General features: G+C 42.0%; 1 protein-coding gene across 3 annotated transcripts; it reads right to left on the reverse strand.

The window, feature by feature from the left end:
• Positions 1–13,900: 13,900 nt before the first annotated feature.
• On the reverse strand, positions 13,901–21,507 carry LOC118569049 (zinc finger protein 20-like). Of its 3 annotated transcripts, none has more exons than XM_036166752.1 (4): positions 21,406–21,507; positions 16,918–17,044; positions 16,664–16,724; positions 13,901–15,453 (listed from the first exon to the last, which is right to left on the reverse strand). In XM_036166752.1, the coding sequence occupies exons 1-4, from the start codon at positions 21,406–21,408 to the stop codon at positions 14,121–14,123; spliced, it is 1,524 nt and encodes a 507-aa protein (XP_036022645.1). In that variant the 5' UTR covers positions 21,409–21,507; the 3' UTR covers positions 13,901–14,120. The 3 variants fall into 3 exon arrangements, with proteins under 3 accessions (XP_036022645.1, XP_036022646.1, XP_036022644.1); XM_036166753.1 differs by having other exon boundaries at positions 21,237–21,507; XM_036166751.1 differs by having other exon boundaries at positions 20,759–21,507.
• Positions 21,508–24,626: the final 3,119 nt, after the last annotated feature.

A 24,626-nucleotide genomic window follows, 5' to 3' on the forward strand; every position in this document is an offset into this window, starting at 1 on the left:
TGGACAGCCTTGTCTTATTCCTGATTTTAGAGGATTTTGAGTTTCTCTCCATTTAATTTGATGTTGGCTGTGGGCTTGCTGTAAATTGCCTTTATTATGTTCCTTTAGGTATGTTCCCTGTATTCCTGATCTCTCTAAGACCTTTATTTTGAAGGGGTGTTGGATTTTGTCAAAGGCCTTTTCAGCATCTAATGAGATGATCATGTGGTTTTTTTCTTTCAGTTTGTTTATGTGGTGTATTACATTGACAGACTTTCATATGTTGAACTATCCTTATGTCTCTGGGATGAAGCCTCTTGATCATGGTGGATGATTTTTTTGATGTGTGTTTGGAGTCTGCTTGCCAATATTTTATTGAGTATTTTTGCATCAATGTTCTTGAGGTAGATTGGTCTGTAATTCTCTTTCTTTGTTGCTTCTTTGTTTGGCTTGGGAATCAGAGTAACTGTAGTCTCATAAAAGGAGTTTGGTAACATTCCTTCTGATTCTGTTGTGTGGAACAATTTGAAGAGTATTGGTATTAACTCTTCTTTGAAAATCTGGTAGAATTCTGGGCTAAAACCATTTGGTCCTGGGCTTTTTTTTGGTTGTGAGACTCTTAATGACTCTTTCTATTTCCTAGGGGTTATTGGTCTATTTAAATAGTTCATCTGGTCTTGATTTAACTTTGTTATGTCGTACCTATCCAGAAAACTGTCCATTTCTTTCAGATTTTCCAATTTTGTGGAGTACAGGTTTTTGAAGTATGGCTTGATGATTCTCTGGATTTCCTCATTGTCTGGTGTTATGTCTCCCTTTTCACTTCTGATTTTGTTAATTTGGAAGCTCTCTCTCTGCCTTTTGGTTAATTTGGATAAGGGCTTGTCTATCTTGTTGATTTTCTCAGAGAGCCAACTCTTTGTTTCATTGATTCTTTGTATTCTCTTTGTTTCTATTTTATTGATTTCAGCTCTCAATTTGATTATTTCCTGGCTTCATCCTCCTGGGTGACTTTGCCTCTTGTTCTAGAGTTTTCAGGTGTGCTGTTAAGTCACTAGTGTGGGATTTCTCCAACTTCTTTATGTAGGCATCTAGTGCTATGAATTTTCCTCTTAGCACTGCTTTCATAGTTTCCCATGAATTTGGTTATGTAGTACATTCATTTTCTTTTTCTTTTTCTTTTTCTTTTTTTTTTTTAGTTTTTTGAGACAGGATTTCTTTGTGTAGCTTTGTGCCTTTCCGCTTTGGAGACCAGGCTGGCCTCAAACTCACAGAGATCTGCCTGCCTCTGCCTCCTGAGTGCTGGGATTAAAGCTGTGCGCCACCAACCGCCCGGCCTATTCTTGTAATATTTTGATGAAGAATGTGGCTGCTTTCTGCCCTTGTCCAAAAAAAATCTGCCCGAGGCTATATTGAGGAGTTTTGGATTAGTGGCACTGGCAGAGGAGATTTTAAGACAGCCTAGTATTGACTCTGATATAAGGTTATTAGTGTTCATTCTTATGCAGATCTATAATGGATAGGAGCAAGCTGAGAAGGAAAAATACAAAATGTACAGTTTGAGGAGAAAAGGAGTGTGTGGAAATGTAATAGAGCTAAGTTCAGTACTCAAGGAGAGAAAATATTTAAAGAAAATCCTGATGCTAAATGGAATAACTGGAGTGGTGACCTCAGGGCAAGACCTTACCCAGCTGATCTTCCAGATTGTGAAAACTAATTATAGAAAAGATTAAACAATGAAGGAAATGATCAACAACAGAAAGATGATGCAGATGTAATTGAATGAGGGGGGCCAAGTTCTAGCCCCTGCAAACAGCGGCCTTGGCACTCTTGGTTCTGGCTTTAGAGTCAAGGATAGAAGAAAGGGGTTATGCAGCTAAGAAATGGTACTAAGACTAGGCATGTGTCAGGGATGTCCCTGCATGGAGGCCTACAAAGGACATTGGATAATGATGTGAAAGTGAAGCCTGAATTGCCTTAGAGGCCATAAGATGTTGGAGATGCCAGAACTGTGGAATATCTGCCAAAGGACCTGCCAACATGAAGTGGAACCAACCTAAGAGAAAGAGATGTGTTGCAGTCAACAAAGCTGAAAGGAATTGGAGATCTAAAGAATGCTTTAACATCAGACATGGAGATGCAGAGTTTGGAGTTAGCCCTTCAGTTTGGTCTTGCTTTGGTCCAGAATTTCCTCACTATGCTCTTTTCCCTGCATTTTGGAATGGTGACGTATGTTCTGTAGTAGAATATTATTTTAAGGTATGTTACTTTTGTTTATGCTGCATTTGTTTAACTCTGTGAAGCTGTGTTACTGTGCCTGTCTAAAACATCTGATGGTCTAATAAAAAATCTGGCCAATAGCAGGGCAGGAGAAAGGATAGGTGGGGCTGGCAGGCAGAGAGAATATATAAAGGGAGAAATCTGGGAGGAGAGGAGAATCTAGCAGCTAGAAAAGGAGGACTCCAGGGGCCAGCCACCCAGCTACACAACCAGCAATGGAGCAAGAGTAAGATTTACAGAAGTAAGTGAATAGGAAAAGCCCAGAGGCAAAATGTAGATGGGATAATTTAAGTTAAGAAAAGCTGGCTAGAAACTAAGCTGAAAGCTGAAAGGAGTAGGAGGTGTGGCCTTGTTGGAGGAAGTGTGTCACTGGGGGTGGGTTTAGGCTTCAAAAACCCAAGCCAGTCCCAGTGTCTCTCTCTTCCTGCTGCCTGCAGATCCAATATAGAACCCTCAACTACCTCTCCAGCACCATGTTTGCCTGCATGCTACCATTCTCCCCACCATGATGACAATGGGCTAAACACTTGGAATAGTAAGTCAGCCCCGATTAAATACTTTGCTTTATAAGAGTTGGTGTGGCCATGGTGTCTCTTCACAGCAAAGAGTACTGACTAAGACAAAGCATTATAGAAATCAGAAGAGAAAAGAACAAAGGGTCTGATCATATTGATTGAAATAGCTTACCTACCAAATTCACTTTCATAAATCCTCCACCTCAAAATCTTACATAATTTTCCATGGACTCCACTCATCCCACAGACTGAAATTCATTGCACAGAGCTCCAGGTGTCTGTTACTCACATGACCATTGTACCACGGTAACCTTGACTCATGAGACACAGCACTGTGTGAGTGCATGGACACATACTGTAGAACAGGGTGAAGCAGAGGGACAGCCAGCAATACAATTACTATTGGCTTTGAGGGAAAGGATGTTTCCTTATGTTTGGTGTGCAGCTGTTAAAGACCATGTTTCTGAATTTTTATACTGGGTACATATGTGTACCCTCACATTTTGAGAATTAAGGTCATCTTTGAGATTGGCCTGTTGATGCTTGCATTTCCATATATAGTCTACCAGGAGAGAATACTGTGGATTATCTCCAGATATGGGGCATCACTGAAAGCATATTATTGAACTGTGACCTTATGGATCCTTTAAGATGTAGCACCTTATATGTATGATGTTAACTCTCTTCACTCTGTTATTTTTAATAAAATCTCAATCATTTGATTTTACCAATAAAAACCTGGGAGCCAGATGCTGGGGTAAAAGCCTGCTAGCTCAGAGAGGTAGAGAAAGAACCTAGCTGATTTTCTTCCTCTGCCGATGTCCCAGAAGCCTCACCTCTCTCTTACCATCTCAAACAAGTCTCCTCAAACTAAACGTCCTTTCTACTTCCTGTGCACCTCTCTCTTAGTCCTCCCGACTCCTTCTTACTCTCTGATGTTTTTTCTTAATAATCCTATGTTCACTTCTTGTCAACTGGTTGCTTGCTTTGCCTTTTGACCCATGGTTGACCCAGTTTTATCCTGTTTACAATATTCAAACAAAAAGCTCTTGGATTAAAGGTGTGTGCTAGGGCTGAGCCACACCACAACTAAAACAGTTTTTTTTCCCAGGAAATAACAGCAATCTAAGTGTTCACAGATCAAATATCTTGCAGCAACTGTCAGTGTGACTGAATTTGGAATCACCCAGAGACACCACTGAGTGTATATGTGGACACTGTCAGGGGCAACATTCACCATGAATATTGGCAGTGTGGTCCTGTAAAGCTTGGGTCCAAAATTCCCATGTGATTTAGTTCCAGGTGAAATAAAAACAGAAGAAAGGAGAAAGCTGGCTGCTCAAGAACATTAATCTCTTTTTTTCCTGACTGGACATATCACAGGAAGCCACCTCATCTGCCACCTTATGTGGAACTGTTCCCCTCAGGTCTCTATAGTACAATGCACCCTCACACTGTGGCCACCAACCAGCTCCCAAATCATGACCCAGAGACTTATTATTAGTCATGAATGCTTGGCCTTATCTTATGCTTGTCCCACTAGCTCTTATAACTTAATTTAACCTGTTTCTCTTCAAAGCTACACAGAGGAACCTTGTCTCGAAAAACAAAAAACGAAACAAAACAAAACAAAAAGATCAAAGTCTGCATGAGACAAACAAGAATTTCCTCTAAGTGTCAATGACTCAGCAGTTAAGAGCATTGACTGCTCTTCCAGAGGACCTGGGTTTGATTCCTAGCAACCATCTGACAGCTCACAACCACCTATGTTCCAGTTCCTGAGGAGCCAATACTCCCTTCTAGCCTTTGTGAGCACTAAGCATATAAGTGGTGTGCAAACATACATATATGAAGGCAAAATAGACATACAAAAAATAAAATAGTAATAAAGATAATTTAAAAAGAAAATTCATTTATAACAAAGAAGAAAATGTGTGGCTCTATGTGCATGCTGGTCTTAATTTAATATGGTAGATTTTCTCTACAATGTGGAAATAGTTACAAGTGTTTTGAAAGGAAGAGTATTTAACTCAAAGTATTATTTATACTCAAAATGTTTCCCATCTAACAGAACAATTAGTTTATAACTGCCCAGATTTCATGGAAATAGTTTTTACAAAAGTATATTTAGCTCTGTGTATCTTATCTTCCCTTGAGATGGTTGCCATGTTCAGTGTTCTGTTTTGATCACATTAGGCATTTCCCCAGTTGGTGGTCCTGTCTGGGGAGGTTTGGAAGTTGTGATGCTAGAAGAAGAGCATCACTGGTGACAGATTTAAGAGGTTAAAGCCTCATGCCACCTCTCTGCTTCCTGCTTGCCACGGAGATGCAAGCTCCCAGCTCCCATCACCATGCCATCCAGGTGCTGCCCTGGATCCTCATCATCCACAATGACTCATCACTCTGGAGCCACTAGCCCAAATAAACTCTTCCTTCTCTAAATGACCTGGATCATGATGCTTTATCATAGCAACAGAACACTAATTAATACAAGAGCCAAAGGGAAATCCATTGTGTAGCATAAGAAAGTGGATCCTATTCTTGCTCTGTGTGCTGGGATGTCTTGTGCAGTGAGCTGACTGCTTCACTTCACTTATAGTATGAATGGATTTTATGATTGTCTTCCAAAATGACACACTTTTACAAGCTTCTCAGTCTTGTGGTCTCTTCACCTTAAGCAGGAAAGGCTACTTATCAAACATTTCTCCAAAATTATGTATATCTTAGGTTGGTTTTTACTTCCCACTTTTTTCCATTATTCTCCTTTGCTACTTTCTTCCTTTCTGAAACAGTCTGAGTGTCAGCCTTTCTGGCCTCTAAACAAAATCTTGATAGCAAGTCCTCTCACTTCATAAGCAGTATGGCCTGGCTGCCCCAGTTTTTAGTCATCCCCTCAACAGTGGGAATGGCCCAGTATAGATTTACGAGTGGCCCCTTCATAAGAGAAAATTAAAACAGGCCCAACTTCTAGTACAAGAAGAATCACAACTAGGACATAGTACCTTCAGTGATTCCTTTTGTAACTCATGAAAGGGCAAAGAATAAAGTTCAAGTCTTACATGATCTCAGGGGCATAAAAAGTGACCATGAAAACAATGGAGGCTCTCCAGTCAGGGCTCCCTGCTTCTACCATGATTCCTCAAGGACATTACATTATTATACTTGACTTAAAGACTAGTTTTTTTCTATTACACTTAAGCCAGTGTTGATTAACTTTCCTAAGGTATTGATCATTATTTATATACATGACATTCTCCTTTGTTTGTCTAATCAATACTTAAACAAGTATTTGACTTTCATGGTAAACAAACTAAAAGGGCAAAATGTAAACATAGCTCTGGACAAAATGGAAAAGCAGTCACCTCATAATTATTTAGAATACAGTATTACTTAACAACAAATTAGCCATCATCCTTTCTGCTTAAAACATCCCAAATAATGTACCCCAAATTACTTAAAAAATTTTTGATCATGTCGGTTGTCTTCCCATCACAACTAAGAATTTGTCTTCATTCTTTAAGTTGCTTCCGGGAGACTCTCAGTTAAACTCTGTAAGAAACATAACACCTGAAGCAGAGTGAGTTCTTAGTTTATTGAATAATACTGTGGCTAAAGCAGTAGCTCATACATTTAATCCTTTACTTCCTTATCAATTACTTATCTTTCCTTCCTATCAAGTACTGGAATTTTATGTCAACAAGGTGATGATACAGAAACTTATGCACATCATAATCTCTGCAATGATCTGTAACTCTTTATTTACAAGAAGATTTAGACTTGATAATAATGGGAAGGACAGGACTTAACTTGCATGTAACAAGCCAATGAAATAATTGTACCACTAAACAAGCAGGTTGATTATGTGTTCCACACTGATAACTGATAAGTAGCATTAGTATGCTACTCAGGATCTATAGATAATCCTTTTAAATCAAGACCCCATTTCATGATTTTTTTTTTTTTTAAAAAGAAACCCTAATGGGTATTACCTAAAATTAAACTAAAAATCCTAGAGGTCAATAGGCAGTGGTGGCACATGGCTTTAATTCCAGCACTTGGGAAGCAGAGGCAGGCAGATCTCTGTGAGTTTGAGGCCAGGACAGCCAGGGCTGTTACACAGAGAAACCCTGTCTCAAAAAAACCAAAAACCAGAAAAAAAAATTCTAGAGATCGCTTTTAATGCTTTTATAGATAACTCTCCAAGGGGTCAAGCAGCATGTTTTCTAAACAAATTTCACATGCTCCACAAAAAAGATTGTGTCCACCACTGGTAATACAGCTCAACAGTCTGAACTGGCAGCAATGAATCTGCTTTTACAGATGTTTCTAGTCACTGAACATTTTAAATGACTGCATATGGAGTAGTGGAAAGATTTCCCACACTGATTACATTGTGTCATTTCCTACAGCTTGAGTTCTTCCACGAACACAAAGTGAACTAGGATAAGCTGGTGTCTCTGGACATTCCATGTATTGGCAGGGATTTTTCTCACTGTAAGCTTTTTCTGTATTCTCAGCAACCTGGGAAAACCAAAATACTGTAACCAACAGCTGCTTCACTGTCTAGAAGGGGTCCCACACTTCTCCCCAAATCCGACAGAGCACATGCCTTCTGCTACATCTGAATGATTTGAACTTCATTTAGATGCTCAAATTAGAACCACTGCTTAGTGGTTCTAAATGTGGCTCCCACAGAGCTAGGATCAAAAAGGGACATTTGCTTATTTTGGTTCTATCCCTGTTTCTAAGTGAAAGTTCTGCAAACATTAAACCTTACATTTTCATCCTTATTATGTAGTTGTGGTGACATTATTCTAAGAATGAAGAAATATTTAGTTGTGCTTATTTGTTTTGTTTGCCTCTGTTTCTTCTTTTGCATGAAAATCACCTTAGACTTTCCCCTGGATCTTTATGATAAAACCCCAGCACTTGGGAGGCAGCGGCAGGTGGATCTCTGTGAGTTTAAGGCCAGTCTGGTTTACAAAGTAAGTTCCAGGACAGGCTCCAAAGCTACACAGAGAAACCCTGTCTCAAAAAACAAAACAAAACAAAAATTTCTAAAAAATTAGTGTCTTCAATGTGAACTATAACCAGGTTCAATTTATTCACCACACTCTTCCATTTCAATATTCCATATCACAGAAGAGTGTTGATACCAATAAACATTTTCCTCTAGTTGACTAAGTGACTGATGTTATTCTTACCTATCACATCAGTGACAGACAATACCCTTAGTTATCACAGCGAGGTTCCTGCAGGTCTTCTGCATCACATCTCTGTACAGACTTCTGGGAAGGATCCAGCAAAGCCCACTCTTTCTGGGTGAAGTGCACAGCCACGTCCTCAAAGCTCACTGAGGCCTAAACATTGCACATGCTTGATTGACAATAGGGTCATTCAACTCTGGGATCCACACATCTCTTCCACGACATGGAAGTTGTAACACAAGCATTCCTCTCATTGCTGGGTCCAGGGCACAGGATGTGCTGCTGCTCTGTCCTGATCCTCTTCTAAGGTGCATTTCTACTTCCTGTCTCAGTGTCCTCCCGCATGATGTCTGGAAGAGTGTTATCACTGGCATGCAAGTGCCTGCTTAGAAATTCCTCCTCACACTACTTAAATTTTCAATGCATGAGGGAACATTTTGTTAGAGATCACATAATTAATTACTCAGCATAAATGATTTATATAAACTCTATTACTTTCTAATCTTATTACTCTTCTGAACATCTATTAATCTGCTTCAAACTCACAGAAATAGAGGATCAGACTTGCTCCCCTCTGTAGGGAGAGTTCCTACAGAGCTCTGCAGCTGGTTTGATTCTGGAGTGTTAGCACCTGACTTTGATCTGCCTTTTGTGTCTGGTACCTTCTGTTTGAAGTTTGTAAATCTTATCTGAGAGTATCCTAAAGGTTCAAAGCCTATGCAAAACTTGGTCCTGGGAGGACTCAGAAAACTAGGATGTCCTGTGACTGGGAATTGCTTTGGTATTTTTCTCTTTGGGGAGTTTCAGGTAAGAAGTTTTGGTATGCAAAAGTTGACTTGCTAAAGGTGTAAATTGTATAACAATAAAAAGCCTATTGCAAAGCTACAGTCAGTTCTCCAGAGGCTGACTCCTCTGTGGGTGCGAAGACTAAAATTCATCCTAGAGTGACCCTGTCCTGGAACTCACTCTGTTTACCAGGCTGGTCTTGAACTTACAGAGATCCATCTATCCCTGCCTCCTGAGTGCACTGCTGGGATTAAAGGCGTGCACACCCACTACTGCCCAGCACCATCCTGTTATCTTCAAGTTCCTAATATTCATTGGGACCTCAGCTGTCCCTAGTGACTCCAAGAGCCGGCCCAACAGAGCCAGATTTCTCTTATATTTCCTCCAGTTGATATGTAGGTTTTTTTTTAAATTTATTTTTCATCTTTACAAGTTTTTTAAAAATTATATTTGTGTTTTAATTTTACATATCCGCCATGGGTTCCTCTGTCCTCCCCCTTCCTGCCCCCACCTTCCCCCCAGCCCCTCCCCTCCATTCCCATCTCCTCCAGGGCCAAGACTTCCCTGGGGATTCATTTAAACCTGGTGGATTCAGTACAGGCAGGTCCAGTCCTTCCAGGCTGAGCAAAGTGTCCCTGTGTAAGCCCAAAATTCCAAACAGCCAGCTCATGCACTAAGGACAGGTCTGGGTCCCACTGCCTGGGTGCCTCCCAAACAGTTCAAACTATTCAATTGGCTCACTTATCTAGAGGGCCTGATCCAGTTGGGGACTCCACAGCTTTTGGTTCATAATTCATGTGTTTCCATTAGTTTGGCTATTTGTCCCTGTGCTTTTTCCAGTCTTGGTCTCAACAATTCACACTCTTACAATCCCTCCTCTTTCTCGACAATTGGAGTCCTGAAGCTCCACTTGGGGCCTGGCTGAGGATCTCTGCATCCACTTCCATCAGTTATTGGATGAGAGTTCCAGCACGATAGTTAGGGTGTTTGGCGCTTCCTTAGAAAATTGGGAATCCATCTCCCCAAGACCTAGCTATACCACTCTCGGGCATATACCCAAGGAATGCTCAATCATACCACAAGGGCATTTGCTCAGCTATGTTCATATCATTATTATTTGTAATAGCCAGAACCTGGAAACAACCTAGATGCCCTTCAACTGAAGAATGGATAAAAAAAAATATGTACATATACACAATGGAGTACTACTCAGCAGAGAAAAACAATGACATCATGAGGTTTGCAGGCAAATGGATGGATCTAGAAAAAATCATCCTGAGTGAGGTAACCCAGACTCAGAAGGACAAACATGGTATGTACTCACTCATAGTAGGATACTAGATCTAGAACAAAGATGATTAGATGGCTACTCACAGCTCCAGGGAGGCTATCTAGAAAACGGGACCCTAGGAAAGACACAGGGATCACCCAATGACAGAGAAATGGATGAGATCTACATGAACAACCTGGATGAAAGTGGTAGTAATGAAGGGCAAGGTTCGAGGGAAAGAAAGCTTAGGGGAGCAGGAGATCCCAGCTGGATCAAGAACAGAAAGGGAGAACAAGGAATAACAGACCATGATAAATGAAACCACATGAGAACAGGAAGAAGCAAAGTGCTAGAGAGGTCCCCAGAAATCCACAATGATATGTAGTTTCTTTACCTCCCAGCACTCAGATAGATTTTATCTGTCCCCATATTCCAGTTTCAGGGAACCATGTGACCAATTCCTTCACTGTTTAAGTCTTTACCAGTGGTTAAGAGCACTTGCTGCTCTTGTGTACAACCCAGAGTTCAGTTTCCATGGCCCACATAGTAGTTTACAATCATCTTTAACCCCAGTTCCAGGTAATCTGAGATCCTCTTCTGGCCTCCATGTGTACCAGGCAGGCAAACCACTCATACATGCAGGCAAACCACTCATACAATAAAAGTGATGAACATCTTTAATAATTCAACACTTGACAGAACACTATCATGGTCTCTTGTACTGGGCCATTTTTAAGTGTCCCCATCTGCATGAGGACTCATGGACATCCTCTTTCTCTTTACCAAGGGCCAGGCCTAACATGTACCTTCTCCACCTTTACCTTGTTGCCTCCCTCCTCAGCCTCTCTTCCCATGGCATCCCTTTTCTGGGTCCCAGGATGAGCTCTTTAGCACAGATCTAATTTGTACTCTTTGCATCCTGCTAAATTTAAAGGGGGGAGAAAAAAACTGAAGAAGAAAGGGTTTTATCACAGTCCATCATGGAAGGAAGTCAGGAAGCCAGGTAGAATCCTGGAGGAAGAAGCTGATGCAGAAGCCATGGAGGAGTGCTGCTTACTAGCTTGTTCCTCATGGCTTGCTCATTCTGCTTTCTTTTTGCATCCAGGAACACCAGGCCAGGGGTGACCCCACCCACAATGGGCTGTGCCCTCCCATATCAATTGCTAATTAAGAAAATGCTCCATAAGTTTGCCTTATGTTATGGGGGCATTTTATCAACTAAGGGTCCCTCTTCCCAAATGACTGTAGCTTGTGTCAAGTTGACATAAAACTAGGCAGAGTACCACTCAACTGATACTACATCCTACTTAATATTGTGCCTCATAAAAAATATGCTCAGAGGCCGAAATAATTTTTTTATTTTTATTTTTCTCTTTAGAGACAGGCCTTGGTTTGCCTGGAATTCACTATGCAAACCTGGCCAACCTTGACCTCTCAGAACTCTGCCTCACAAGTGCTGGGATTATCACCATGCCCTGCTGCAATACATTCTTTAATCCATGTTGAGGCCCATACCCATAGGAAGGCATGCCACCAAATACCAAGTAGAAGAATGGCCACCCAGTACTCCTCCCAGTGACACTCAAGAAAGCTTTGTCTTGGTTGCACATCCTATCATCCATCTCATGAAGCCAGAAACCACAAAAAGCAAAATCATCCCATAGCACACAGGGAAAGGTAGTTTTCATATCTGTTGCTGTGATAAAACATCTTAAAAAGAAACTCTGAGAGACAGATAGATAGATAGATAGATAGGGAGTAGGGATGGTTTATTTGGGTTACAGTTCATGTAACAGTCCATCATTGAGGGGATTCAAGGCAGGAATTTGAAGGCAGGCCTTCAAGTTTTGCTGTTCTACACAGCATTACCTCTGGCCAAAAAGGGCAGCAAGAACCACAGAGGATGTTGCTGGCTGGCAGGAAGGCAGGCTAATGCTGGACTAGCATTCAGGAACATATACTTAGGGAATAGTGCTGCCCACAGTGGAATGGACCTTCCTACATCAATTAACAATCAAGACAGTCTCCCATTGATATGTACACAGGTCACTCTGATTTAGGAAATTCCTCGGCATTCTATTCATAAATTTATACCATGTAGGCTCTACCTCCACACCTCTTTTTATCTAAAAGCATTTTATCTTTAATATCCTTTACTGCCTCCCCCAAATTGTATCTACAATTGGCTATTTTTACTTGATGGCTTATGTTTTTACTTTTTCTTTTTAATTAAAAAATTAGAAAACAGCGTGACACACACCTTTAATCCTAGCACTTGGGAAGCAGAGGCACACAGATCTGAGTTTGAGGCTAGCCTGGGTTACCAAGTGAGACTCTGCCTCAAAATAAATATAAAAACTAGAAAACATGTCAATTGTAATAGAATACTGATGTTACAGTGATGACAGCAAGCCATACATAAAACACAGGAAAAACATATTAAACAGTCCTGGAGATGATTACTTCCCAATAAAACTAAACCAGTTTGAGATTTAAGTCCTTTTGTAACAAGCACTTAAAAATTGTTTTTCCCTAAAGGTATTTATTTCTGCCTAGTATATGTGGTCCACAGGACCCCACCCAGGTATTTGTGCATGCTCAGAATTGTGCCAAAAGAATTACATCACCAGCCATCAATTCTGTCTCTCTACAGTCCTTCCTGTACCACAAATGATTTTACAAAGGACTCTGTAGAGAACTAAGAGACTGTATGTGTGCAATGAAATGGGATTCAGTAGTGGAGTTTGCACAGTGGGGATGGGCAGCCCAATGACAGCCATGTGTATGATGGGCAGTCCAGAAGCTTTTCAGGCTATGGAGCTGGATGCCTGAGCTGTTTCATTTTGGCAGTCAAGGCCTGGAAAATTCTTAGAGTTGCTGCTATTCTTTCCATGTCGGAAGGCCAAAGGATGTCTCTGGAGGACTGTGGCAGCAGCTACACTCACAACAATCAATAGGCACACTTCAGCAACAAGAAGCAAACACATGCAGGCAGGTGACAGATATTTTTTTATATCCTGGCCACAGGGCAAAAGGTGTGACCATGTTAGGCCTATTCTTTATCATGGCCTAGAAGTCATCTTGCCCAATGAGGGGCTTATCAGCGAGGGATGTAAATATGTTCTCACTTGTGTGGAAACTGCCACAGGCCTTTTATAAGCACTTCCATGCATAAGGGGTCTCACCCAACTCTGTGTTAAATATAGGTGACAGCAGAAGGGTGAGGGACAAAAGTAGTCATTAATACTGATGCACAGAGCCCATGTAACAGCAGCCAGCTGCAATCATACTTCACCTGAATTGTAAACCCACTGCGCCTGGAGTTTTGTTTTTAATGGATTATTAAAGTAATGGCTAAAGTGTTTAAGTAGTGAAGGCATTCTGCATGGGGAGGGCACTCCCAGTGGTTGCTTAATAAAGACCCAAGTGCCAGGAGTGGAATACCTGCTGTAATTTGTTGGCCAAGGAGGTCCCTGAGGTACCACAAACCATAAAGGTTATTGTCACTGCTCCTGGTTCCATGCCAGAACAAGATGGTAAGGCCTTAGTGCTGAAGAGCTCACAGCCACTGGTGAAGCTGCTAAGTGAGGATTGCTGTGGCATAGGAGTGCAATGCTTTGCTATAGACCCCTATTTATACCACCCCACCAAGGTTAAAAAACATTAAAAAAAATGTAAGAGCCAGAAACATTGCTAACAATTTCTTTTGAATTGAAACATCGTCCATAAGAGGGAGGCTGGAGTCAGGCAATAGTGGCACACACCTTTAATTCCAGCATTCAGGAGGCAGAGGCAGATGGATCTCTGTGAGTTTGAGGCCAGCCTGTCTACAGAGCAAGTTCTAGGACAGACAGGGATACACAGAGAAACCCTGTCTTGAAAAACAAAAAAGAAAAAGAAAAAGGAGGAGGCTGGAAAGTAAACAACTAACTGCAGAAAACTAAGCCTTAAAAGATTTACAAGGCTTTCTCCTGGGTTACAAAAGCAGTAAACAACTGCTGAGAGAAGAGATTTTCTGGTCAGCTGAGCTGCCTGCCAAGCTTTGCAGAGATCTCCAGAATGGTAGCTCCTGTGAGTCATCACTCAGGATGGGGTAGCATTTTGAAGATGCAGCTGTCCATTAGTTGTCCATGTTCCTAGACGTAATCCTAACACAACTGTTGGTTTGCCTAGCTGGACTTTGGCGGAATCAGTATTTTCTGGGGCATGTGTAGACATCTGCTTGTGAGTTCTTTCATGTCTTTGGAGATGACTGTTTCGACTGAAGGCCTTACCACACTGTTTACAACCATAGGGTTTTTCTCCAGTATGGGTTGTTTCATGCCTCTGAAGATGACCATGACATATAAAGGCTTTACCACATTCTTTACATACAAAGGGTCTGTCTCCAGTATGAATTTTTTCATGTAATTGTAGATTACTATAACATCCAAAAGCCTTGCCACATTCTGTACATACAAAGGGTCTGTCTCCAGTATGAATTTTTTCATGTAACTCAAGATTACTGTAACATTCAAAAGATCGGCCACACTGTTTGCATATAAAGGGTCTGTCTTCAGTATGAGTTTGTTCATGTCTCTGCCGATGACTGTTAAGTCTAAAAGCTCTACCACATTGTTTGCATACATAGGGTTTTTCTCCAGTATGGATTTTTTCATGTACTTGAAGATCACTATGACGTCTAAAGGCTTTACCACATTGTTTACATTCATGACGTTTTTCTCCAGTATGAATTTTTTCATGTACCTGCAAGGCACCAGGAAATATAAACGCTTTCCCACATTGTTTACATTCATACGGTTTTTCACCAGTATGAATTCTTTCATGTAAGTGAAGGTAACTGTGGTATCTAAAGGCTTTCCCACATTGTTTGCATTTATAGGGTTTTTTCTCAGTATGAATTCTTTCATGCCTTCTAAGTGAACTGTAAGAACTCAAAGCTTTACCACACTGATTACATTCATAACATTTTCCTTCAGCATGAGTTCCTCCATATGTGCATAGTGAACTAATATTAACAGAGGTCTTTCCACATTCCTTGTATTGATATGGATTTTTTCCATTATCAGTTTCTGGATGCATTTCCAGTGGATTTGGAAAACCAAAATATTTTAAACATACCTCACATTCACATGGCCCATTCACAATGTGAGTTCTCATGTACCTCTGGAAGCTTATCAGAGAATCAGGGTTACACTGCTTGTTCACATATTCCTCATGCTCATGTGGGTTATACTGAGATATGGCATGCCTACAAGAGGATGAGTGATACCAGGAAATCTTTCCCCATACAGTGTGATCACATGAGGTTAGTCCAGTGGAACTTTTCATGCTCATGCTGAGATTTGGTTTCCAAGTCGAGTTTTCTCTGTCTTGATTACTACCTTCATTCTCACAAGTCTGTAACAAGTAACTTCTGTAAAGAGAACACAAACCACAACAACAAAGCACAAGGAATTTAGTAATAGTTGCTTTATTAGGTCTACGTTATACATAGTTCCAAAAATCAGACAAGATTTATGCCTTTTGCCAGATCTGAGTGGCCAGAAACTAAATGGGCTGATGTTCCATATGCTGAGTCTCACAGAGCTTTGTTCAAAACAGTGATATTCATTAACTCAAGTTCTTAAGTTTCCAAGTGAAATGCTCTGGTAGCACTAATCATCATGCTTACATTTTAGTACCTATTAAGTGTAGTTTTGGTAAAAATATTTTAATAAAAAATTAGCATTGTGCCTATTTGTTTAGTTTGCTTATTTGCAAATTTTTGTGGCACATCAAAATTCTTTTAAAGACTTCCTGTCATGGTCACCACTGAAGAACCACAGAATTCTTCAAACTCTGTGGCCATGTGTAGGGAATGAAGGAAGTCCTGGGAAGTTCTGAGTAAATGTATATTTTGACATGGGCATGGCCTGTTGAGGACTCCAAGACTAATTGGCCCATGGTAAATTGGCAAAGCCATTATTCATATGGCCCACACTTATAAGGGATGGCAAAGCTTTCTTTGGGAGTCTGTCTGACTTTCTGAACAACTGATCAATGTGTGTACAGACTAGCAACTGCAGCATCCTCCTCCCAGATGTTTACAGCCTGAGTTTGCCCATCTACAGAGACCTCCTACACACTAGCTAACTCCTCCCTGATGCCACCGTTCCAGGTTGCCGCAGTAGCAATGGCAGTAACAGTTAGAGAATTCCATCTGATCCCAGCTTCATTGTATACATGTCTGTTCTTTCTTCATTCCTTCACCACCCCAACCAGGGTTCCTGAACCCAAGATACTCAGGACTCTGAAGCCACGGGCTACAAAGTGATTAAAAACACGAGCAAGCTGAGGTACCGATAGCTCCAAACACACCAAGCTCATGTGAGACCTGATCAGAAGAGGTGGGGCTTTGTGTCCTATGAGCAGCTCTTCATGGAACTGCTCAAGGTATCCAGGGAGAAGAAAGCACTCAAATTCATTATGAAGAGGATGGGTAGACCATCCACATCATGCCAAGACAAAGCCAGAAAAATTGAGTAACATACTAGCAGCTAGGAGGAATGCTGAGGCAAAGAAAGCCTGTCCCCTTTCAACAGATTTTTATACCTTTAAAAAAATCCCTTCTGGATGCACATTACCTTAGATTTCTCCTAGGACTTTTATAATGGTCTTCAATGTTCTGTTTTTCCCATTTGTGTCCTAAAAGGTAGTCCCAGAAAATTTAGGATAAATTAGAAATTACTGAAAAAATCATTTTTTTGCTTGGGTTTAACATCAAAACCATGTCTGATATATTTAACATAATATCTAAATCTCAGAAGAGCAAAGATACCAAGAGACACTTGCTCCCTACTAATTTACAAAGTGACAGTAAGATGATAGATAGCCTTACCTATCGCAGCGAGGTTCCTGCAGGTCTCCTGCATCACATCTCTGTACAGACTCTTCTGGGAAGGATCCAGCAAAGCCCACTCTTCCTGGGTGAAGTGCACAGCCACGTCCTCAAAGCTCACTGAGGCCTAAACATTGCACATACTTGATTGACAATAGGGTCACTCAACTCTGGGATCCACACATCTCTTCCACGACACGGAAGTTGTAACACAAGCATTCCTCTCATTGCTGGGTCCAGGGCACAGGATGTGCTGCAGCTCTGTCCCATCCTCTTTCTAAGGTGCATTACTATTTCCTGTCTCAGAGTCCTCCTATGTGATGTCGGGAACAGTGTTAACACTAGCATGCAAGTGCCTGCTTGTCCTGGTGGCAATGTTTAAATTAAAAAATATATTGCTTTACTCATGCATATGTGTATATGCCTGATTGCATGTCCGTATGTACACTGTGTGTGTTCAGAGGTCCATAGAGGTTGGTAGAGGCATTAGATCCTCTGGAACTGGAGTTACGGAGAGTTTTGAGCTACCCTGTGGATGCTAGGCACTAAACACAGCAGATCCTCTACAAGAACATTCAGTTCTCTTAACCTCTGAGCCATTTCTTCAGCTTCAATGTTAAAATTTGATGGTGTAAGCGAACTTAACATCTTGGTAGAGAATGTATGAATACAAATGATAAATAAATCACTCAGTATACATGCTTTATGTCTATCTTATGGCACAGTCATATTACACTCATAAATTTACATCTCAAGACCATGCCATGAACTACACAGTACACCAGGTGTGCACTTCTGATTTTAAGAGTAATCATGGCTAATTAGGCCTTCATTTTTCCAGATTTCTCCACATGATCAACCCACAGCCAGTGTCTTGGTGACACTCATCTCTAGGTCACCTCTAGCCTGACTATCCAGACAAAACTTCAGTGGCTACAAAGTGAAAATGGGATTCACCTCCATGATGGAAGTCCACTATTTCTGCAGCTTAGAATGTTGACACATAAATAAATAAATAAATAAATAAATAAATAAATAAATAAATAAGAATGCTGACACAAGTAACCTTTAGACGAACAGGAACTCTGTTATGTCTATACATGCCTTTTCAACTGACAGTCCGCACCATGAAGGCCATGGAGGGCCTGGCACTCTCCATTCCCTCTGACTTCTATGTGGGAAGTACATGCAACTGGTATATATTTGATCCTCAGACCTCATGTGACTTTTCATGATATGTTAACAAATGTCTTCTTACCCCCAAATTGGGAAATAATGACATGAAACTACCCAAGTCTGGTACAGCAGTGAGTTTATTGCAGTTACTCACAGGAGTGAGTGAAAGCTCACCTCAGCATGGAAAAGGGACTCCCTAAAACTGTGGTAGGTTTCCTGTAACAGAGATTTTGAGCTAGTCATGTTCTTTAGCATATGTTAGTGTTTATGTTACTGTGGATGTGTACATAAAGTATTGTGACTTTTGTTTTAGGAGATTCCTGAAGCTTCCAGGTTTACTTTTTGAGTGTTGTCCCTTCATAAGAAAAATGTCAACTTACACAATGAGATATATTTTAAGGTGAAAATAAAAGCCATAAAGGAAATAATAATTTCAAACATTAAAACTGGAAATAGAAACCTACAAATCAGACTGACAGAGAAATCCAGAATATATGCAACATAAACAAACTTACACGAGGGCTAGAGAAATGGCTCACATTGTTCTTGCAAAGGACCTGAGTTCAATTTCCAGCACAAACAAACAGGCAGCTCACAACTGCCTGGAGCTCCACTTCATACACACACACACACACACACACACACACACACACACCATACACACGACACCTCTCTGAGAACATACACAGACACAGACATACACACACATAAAAAAATAACAAAATGAACACATGCTTTACAAAGGAACAATAAGCAAACATGAACATTTATGTGTGCATAGTATATATATGATGAAAAACTACTGGTATAGAAACAGTTTTTAATGTTTCATCATTATCAAGGAAATGATAATGATGAAACAGTAAAAATAAGAAGTCGAGAAAATGACTTCTCACATTGAGAACATCGACAAAAATCACCCACTTAGGTAATAAGCACAACAAGAAGAAAAAGTTGTGGATGAATGGTGTCTAGGCTGGGCTTGGTGGTTCATACCTGAGGTAGAAGCAGGCAGATCTCTGTGAATTTGAGGCCAGCCTGGTCTACATGGTGAATTCCAGGCCAACCAGTGCTACATATTGAAATACTCTGTACCAAACAAACAAGTTTATTCAAACACGCTACTCTTTCCCAGAATTAGAATCATAAGTCTCTGTTTATGTCAGATGTGTTAGAATACCCTAACTCCAGAAATCAGATGACCGAGAGAGATCTCTAGTTCAAGTTCAGCTTGCACTTTGAAAATAAAACAAATAGACAAAAATATTTTCTTTGATTCCCACAACGGGAATGGTTTGTTCTTTGTTTCTTCTACATTTCTTTTGGTATTTAAAGACAGGGTTTCTCTGTGTAGTCCTGGCTGTCCTGGAACTTGCTCTGTAGACCAGGCTGGCCTCGAATTCAAGAGATCAGCCTGCCTCTGCCTCCTGAGCGCCAGGATTAAAGGTGTGCACCTTACCTGAAGGAATGGTTCTTAACATCACTCCTATGGCAAAATGATGTATCCTGGACATCAAAACATTTTGAAATGGTGATTTTGCTTAAAGGAGTTGAAAATCCATCACATCAAAACAGGCCTAGAGGATTATACTAGCACTACGCCTAACATGGGGCAATCAAAATGAGGAATGCACACCCATGCCAAGGAACAAAATATACAAAACTCAATCACACTTCTATACACACATGATAAAATACTTGAAAGTGTAATTGGAAAAACACATCTATTTATCACTCAAAACATAAACACATGAATCTAAATTCAACAATTAATATAAAAGCTGTAGTTTGAAAACTACAAAGCTTGTTAAAAAATCTGATTTTTAAAAAACATTTCTCTATGTGTGCATGTGTAGGCATGCATTTGCCATGGTGCATGCGTGGAGGTGAAAGAACACGAGGTCAAAGAAATAAATACTTGTGACGTTCCATTCTCTGCTACTATGTGCCTTCCAAAGATTAACTCCAGGTCTTAAGACTTGGCAGCAAGAGCCCCCAACCCACTGAGGGATCCTGCTGGATGAAAAATCTTAAGTGTTTTGTTTTGTTTTGTTTCTTTTGACACAGGTCCTCACTTGTGGTGTAGTCCTGAATTGCCCGGAACTCACTATGTACACATGAACTCAGAGATCCGCCTGCTTCTATCTCCAGAATGCTGGGATGAAAGGCAAGCGCCAACATGCTCGAACCTAAGTTTAAGTAAAAGGAAAATCATTCTTATTCAAGGTCACCAGCTTAGCAGTAAGATAAGATGGCAACAGTCCTTAAACACCTAAGGAACCCCAGGGGGCCAACCTTATCAGATTTGAAAACTGCTTCGGAAATTCATGGATCTGCAAGGTTAGAATACAGGAATGCCCCTGGGAAAGAGCAAAGCAGAGATTCACCGTTCACAGTTCAAACTAACTTCAAAGCAATTAGCATCAAGATAGGATAAGGCTGCAGATGGGCCTCAGGAGCAATAGAGCACTTACCCCGCATGCTATGCACAAACTCCTGCATTCAATCCCCAGACTGGGGAGGGAGGGGATGTGTGTGTGTGTGTGTGTGTGTGTGTGTGTGTGTGTGTGTGTGTGTGTGTGTGTGTGTATGAAAAACAAACTGTACTAGGCTCTGGGATATACAGCTCAGCTGGTACGAACCCTTGCAACACAAGCCAGACAACCTGAGGTCGGTCCGCGAACCACGGAAGGAGAGCGATCATTCCATAACGTTGTCCTGTGACCTCACACCAGTCTCACTGCACACCCCCAGGGCACACAGAGCAGTAAAGAAGGTTGATTTCAGCAGGTGAGAAAGCCAAAGTGGGAAGCAGCGCACCGCAGCGCAGAGCGGAGGGGCAGCCGGCCGCAGGGATCCTCCACTCTGTAGACCCGTGAGTCCTGCTCCACGCATCTCCTCCCTGTCCAACCCTGGGGCGGTCCAGGGCGGCCCCTCTCCCGGAACAGCCGCGGGCTCACTCTGAAGCCCGCAGCAGTGTTGGGTACGTTAGATGCAAGCTGTCATAGTCCGCACTCAGAAAAATGTGCGCGGGCGAAGGGGAGAGGTGTCCGCAGACGTCCTCAGGGAGGCGCCTCAAGGGGCCTGGCGTTCTCGGTTCCCCGGCCCGCGGCCCTCTTACTAGCCGTCAGCCCTCCCGTTACCTGCCCGGTGTTCGCGACTTCGCCGTTTTAACTCTAATCTTCACGTGAAGCCGAACTGTCCTGGAGCCGGTCCCACCCCTCCCCCAGCCCCGGGGAGGACCCAGCACACCGGCTCCCGCGGCTCAGCCGGACGCCCCGCCCGGTCTGAGGACAGCGGCCTCGCGCTCACCATGGCGCGGCTGCCGAGCTCCCCTCACAGCTCCGGGCAGCGGCAGTCACAGCTAAGAGCTGCCAACCCGCTGCGCTTGCCTCCACTGCTGGGCGGAATGCACAGACGGACTGCCGGAAGGAGCCCGCCCCTGGCGCCTCTGATTGGACGGTCCGTCTGAAGGCCCTGATTGGCTAGGGCCGCCCAGCGACTAGCAGGTTGAGTGACAGAAGCGGATCCCACAACAGGAGCCCCAGTGAATTGAGGCAAACAGCACAGCCCTTCCTGCACTGCTTTCTGACCAAACCTGCGGGGGTCGTGCAGGGTACTTCAGTCCTCGGTGATCTTCAAGAGCAGTTCGTATTCATCCTGGGTGGTAGTGTCCACAGTCCATTTACAAACTCAGTGTCCAGTGTAGCAGTTTCTTGCCTTAGGCCTAGAACTGATATTGGCTCTTGGATCTGATGGACTCCATGGCCCTGGAGTTTTACTCAGGCAAGCCAAAGATTTTGTTAGAGTGTGGACTGTCAAGCGCGATTTGGTGGTGCAAGTCCCCTTAATCCCAGCACTCACGTGAGAGGCAGAGGCAGGTGGATCTCTGTGAGTTCTAGGTCAGCCTGGTCTACAGAATGAGATCCGGCCAGCAAAGTTGGACAAACTCTGGTCATGCATGGTAAGAGGACAGAACACAGGCGGAAGAAACCAGACTGCGCTGCAGCTCTTTCCTGGGGTAGTTAGGAGGCTGCTGTCTGTGATTTTACAACTCTTAATTTATAATCCAGCCCAGTACCTGGTCCTCCTGTGCTCATCTTCACAGTTGGAAATAAGATAATAACAACTTCCAAGAGGATGGAGAAAACTGAAGCCGTTTTAAAATATTTAGTTCTGTAAAAAGACATGGCAACACAGAGAAAAGGCAAAAAATGGATGCTCATTTGGAACAAGACAAATTTTTTTTTAACATCCCCCATACCCTGGGTGAGAAATTCCTGCCATCTTCTCCCATTGGCTAAGTTTGCCAACTTCTCAATTTTCTTATCTAATTGGTTTAGGACACAAAGCCTTATCTAATGAATAATTTAGGATTTGAGGCTCCCCATTTTTCTTGTTGTGGTTTCAGTTACATAGCAGACCACGTGTAACTCTCAGAGTTCTTGGATATGGGCAGGTAATAGTGCCTAGTACCTACTGCTTATCTCTGTAGATGGTGAACTCTTGTCGAAATGGACCACAATAGCCTAATTCAATTGTTCTCAACCTGTGGATCATGACCCCCAAAGACCATTGGGAAACACAGATATTTACATTATGATTCATAATTATCAAAATTACAGTTATGAAGTAGCGAGGAAAATAATTGTATGGTTGGGGCCATCACAATATGAGGTACTGTATTAAAGAGTCAAAACATCAGGAAGGTTGAGAAGTACAGTTAAGAAACCCCAGAACTAAGGAGGCATAAGCAACATGATCTAGATTTCAAGGTCAGCTATTGCTGCCTAGTGTTTTTTGAGACCAGCATGGGCTAGATGACATCCTGTGTAGCTGAATAGTTTCTTTCCAGCTCCCAAGCCCCGGCAGTCCCGCAGCCCACTTATAAAATAAACACACAGACTCTTATATTATTTAAACTGTTTGGCCTAATGGCTTAGGCTTCTTGCATCTTAAATTAACCCATTTCTATTAATCTATAAGTTGCCACATGGCTCATGGATTACCGGTATTTTAACATCTTCTCATGGCAGTGGCTGGCAGCATCTCTCTGCCTCAGCCTTCTCCTCTCTCCTTGTCCTGCCTATACTTCCTGCCTGGCTACTGGCCAATCAGTATTTTATTTATTAACCAATCAGAGCAACACACTTAACATACAGAACATCCCACAGCAATCCTGCCTTGAGAAAACAAAATTAATAACTAAATAACACATGTCAAATATTTAAAAAGTGAAATAAAAAAACACATGCCAAAAAGGAAACAAAATTACTAGGGCATGTTAAAAATGTGGACTTTGTAAAGAAAGAGATTAGATCCTTGAGACAGTGAAATGAAAGAACCTGACTATCGCCAAAAGCCATATCTTAAGATCATTCTTTAAGTATGCACATCATCGACAAGCCCTTTGCTATATTGACTTTAATAATGATGGAGGCACTGGGAAGGTAAGCCATAATAATTTATCAGAGTTGCTAGGGTTGGAGATTGGGCACTGATAGCTCTAATAAGCCAGGCTTGGACACTATCCCTGATAGGCAAGTTACACTAGAAGCAAGGGTTGGGGATTTAGCTCAGTGGTAGAGTGCTTGCCTAGCAAGCGCAAGGCCCTCAGTTCGGTCCTCAGCTCTGGCAAAACACACACACGTACATGCACATGCACACGCTCACAGAGAGAGAGAGAGATAGCCACCCAGGATGAATACGAACTGCTCTTGGAGATCACCGAGGACTGAAGTACCCTGCACGACCCCCGCAGGTTTGGACAGAAAGCAGTGCAGCTGTGCTGTTTGCCTCAATTCACTGGGGCTCCTGTTGTGGGATCCGCTTCTGTCACTCAGATATATACACGTGTGTGTGTGTGTGTGTGTGTGTGTGTGTGTGTGTGTGTGTGTTCAGTAGACTACATTGGTGATGAGAGAAGCAAAGAAGTCTAGTGACTTCAAGTCCCACTCCAGAGTCTATAAAGCAGTTAAGGTTTAATAGAAGGTGAGAGGCCAGTGTGGCTGGGCATTTCTGGTGAAGGAATGGTCTGTAAGGGCCTTTCTAGAGAGGACTAACAGAGGCGGCAAGAGCTACCCTGTGGGTAGGGGCAGTATACACAGGGATGGGACCAGACTTGCTTGAAAGGAGAAAGTGTGCTGACCACTAGTTTTGACCACTGCTTACTGCTTCCAGAATGAAGGAGAGATGTGAGCAACTGTCTCACACTCCTGCCAGTGCAGGTACAGCCCCTCACACCAGCTTTCCTCACCATGACTGGAGCCATATTTAACCCTTCCCTCTCTATGTAAGTTTTTTTTTTTTTTTTCAATTATTTGGTCACAACAACGAAAAAATTGGTATGGAGGACTGGAGTCCTTATTATGAGAAACCCAAGTGTGTTCTTGCTTTATAGAACTGATTTATAATGGGAATATAGAAGATTTGGAGCTCTGAATGACAGAAGCCCTAGAATGCTTTAAACAGCGGAATGGACCATTTGTGGGGTATTTGTTCCGGGACAACTAGGAAGGACTATGCTAAAGGGA

This window comes from Onychomys torridus, chromosome 17 (assembly GCF_903995425.1).
Source record: "Onychomys torridus chromosome 17, mOncTor1.1, whole genome shotgun sequence".
Lineage (NCBI taxonomy): Eukaryota > Metazoa > Chordata > Mammalia > Rodentia > Cricetidae > Onychomys > Onychomys torridus.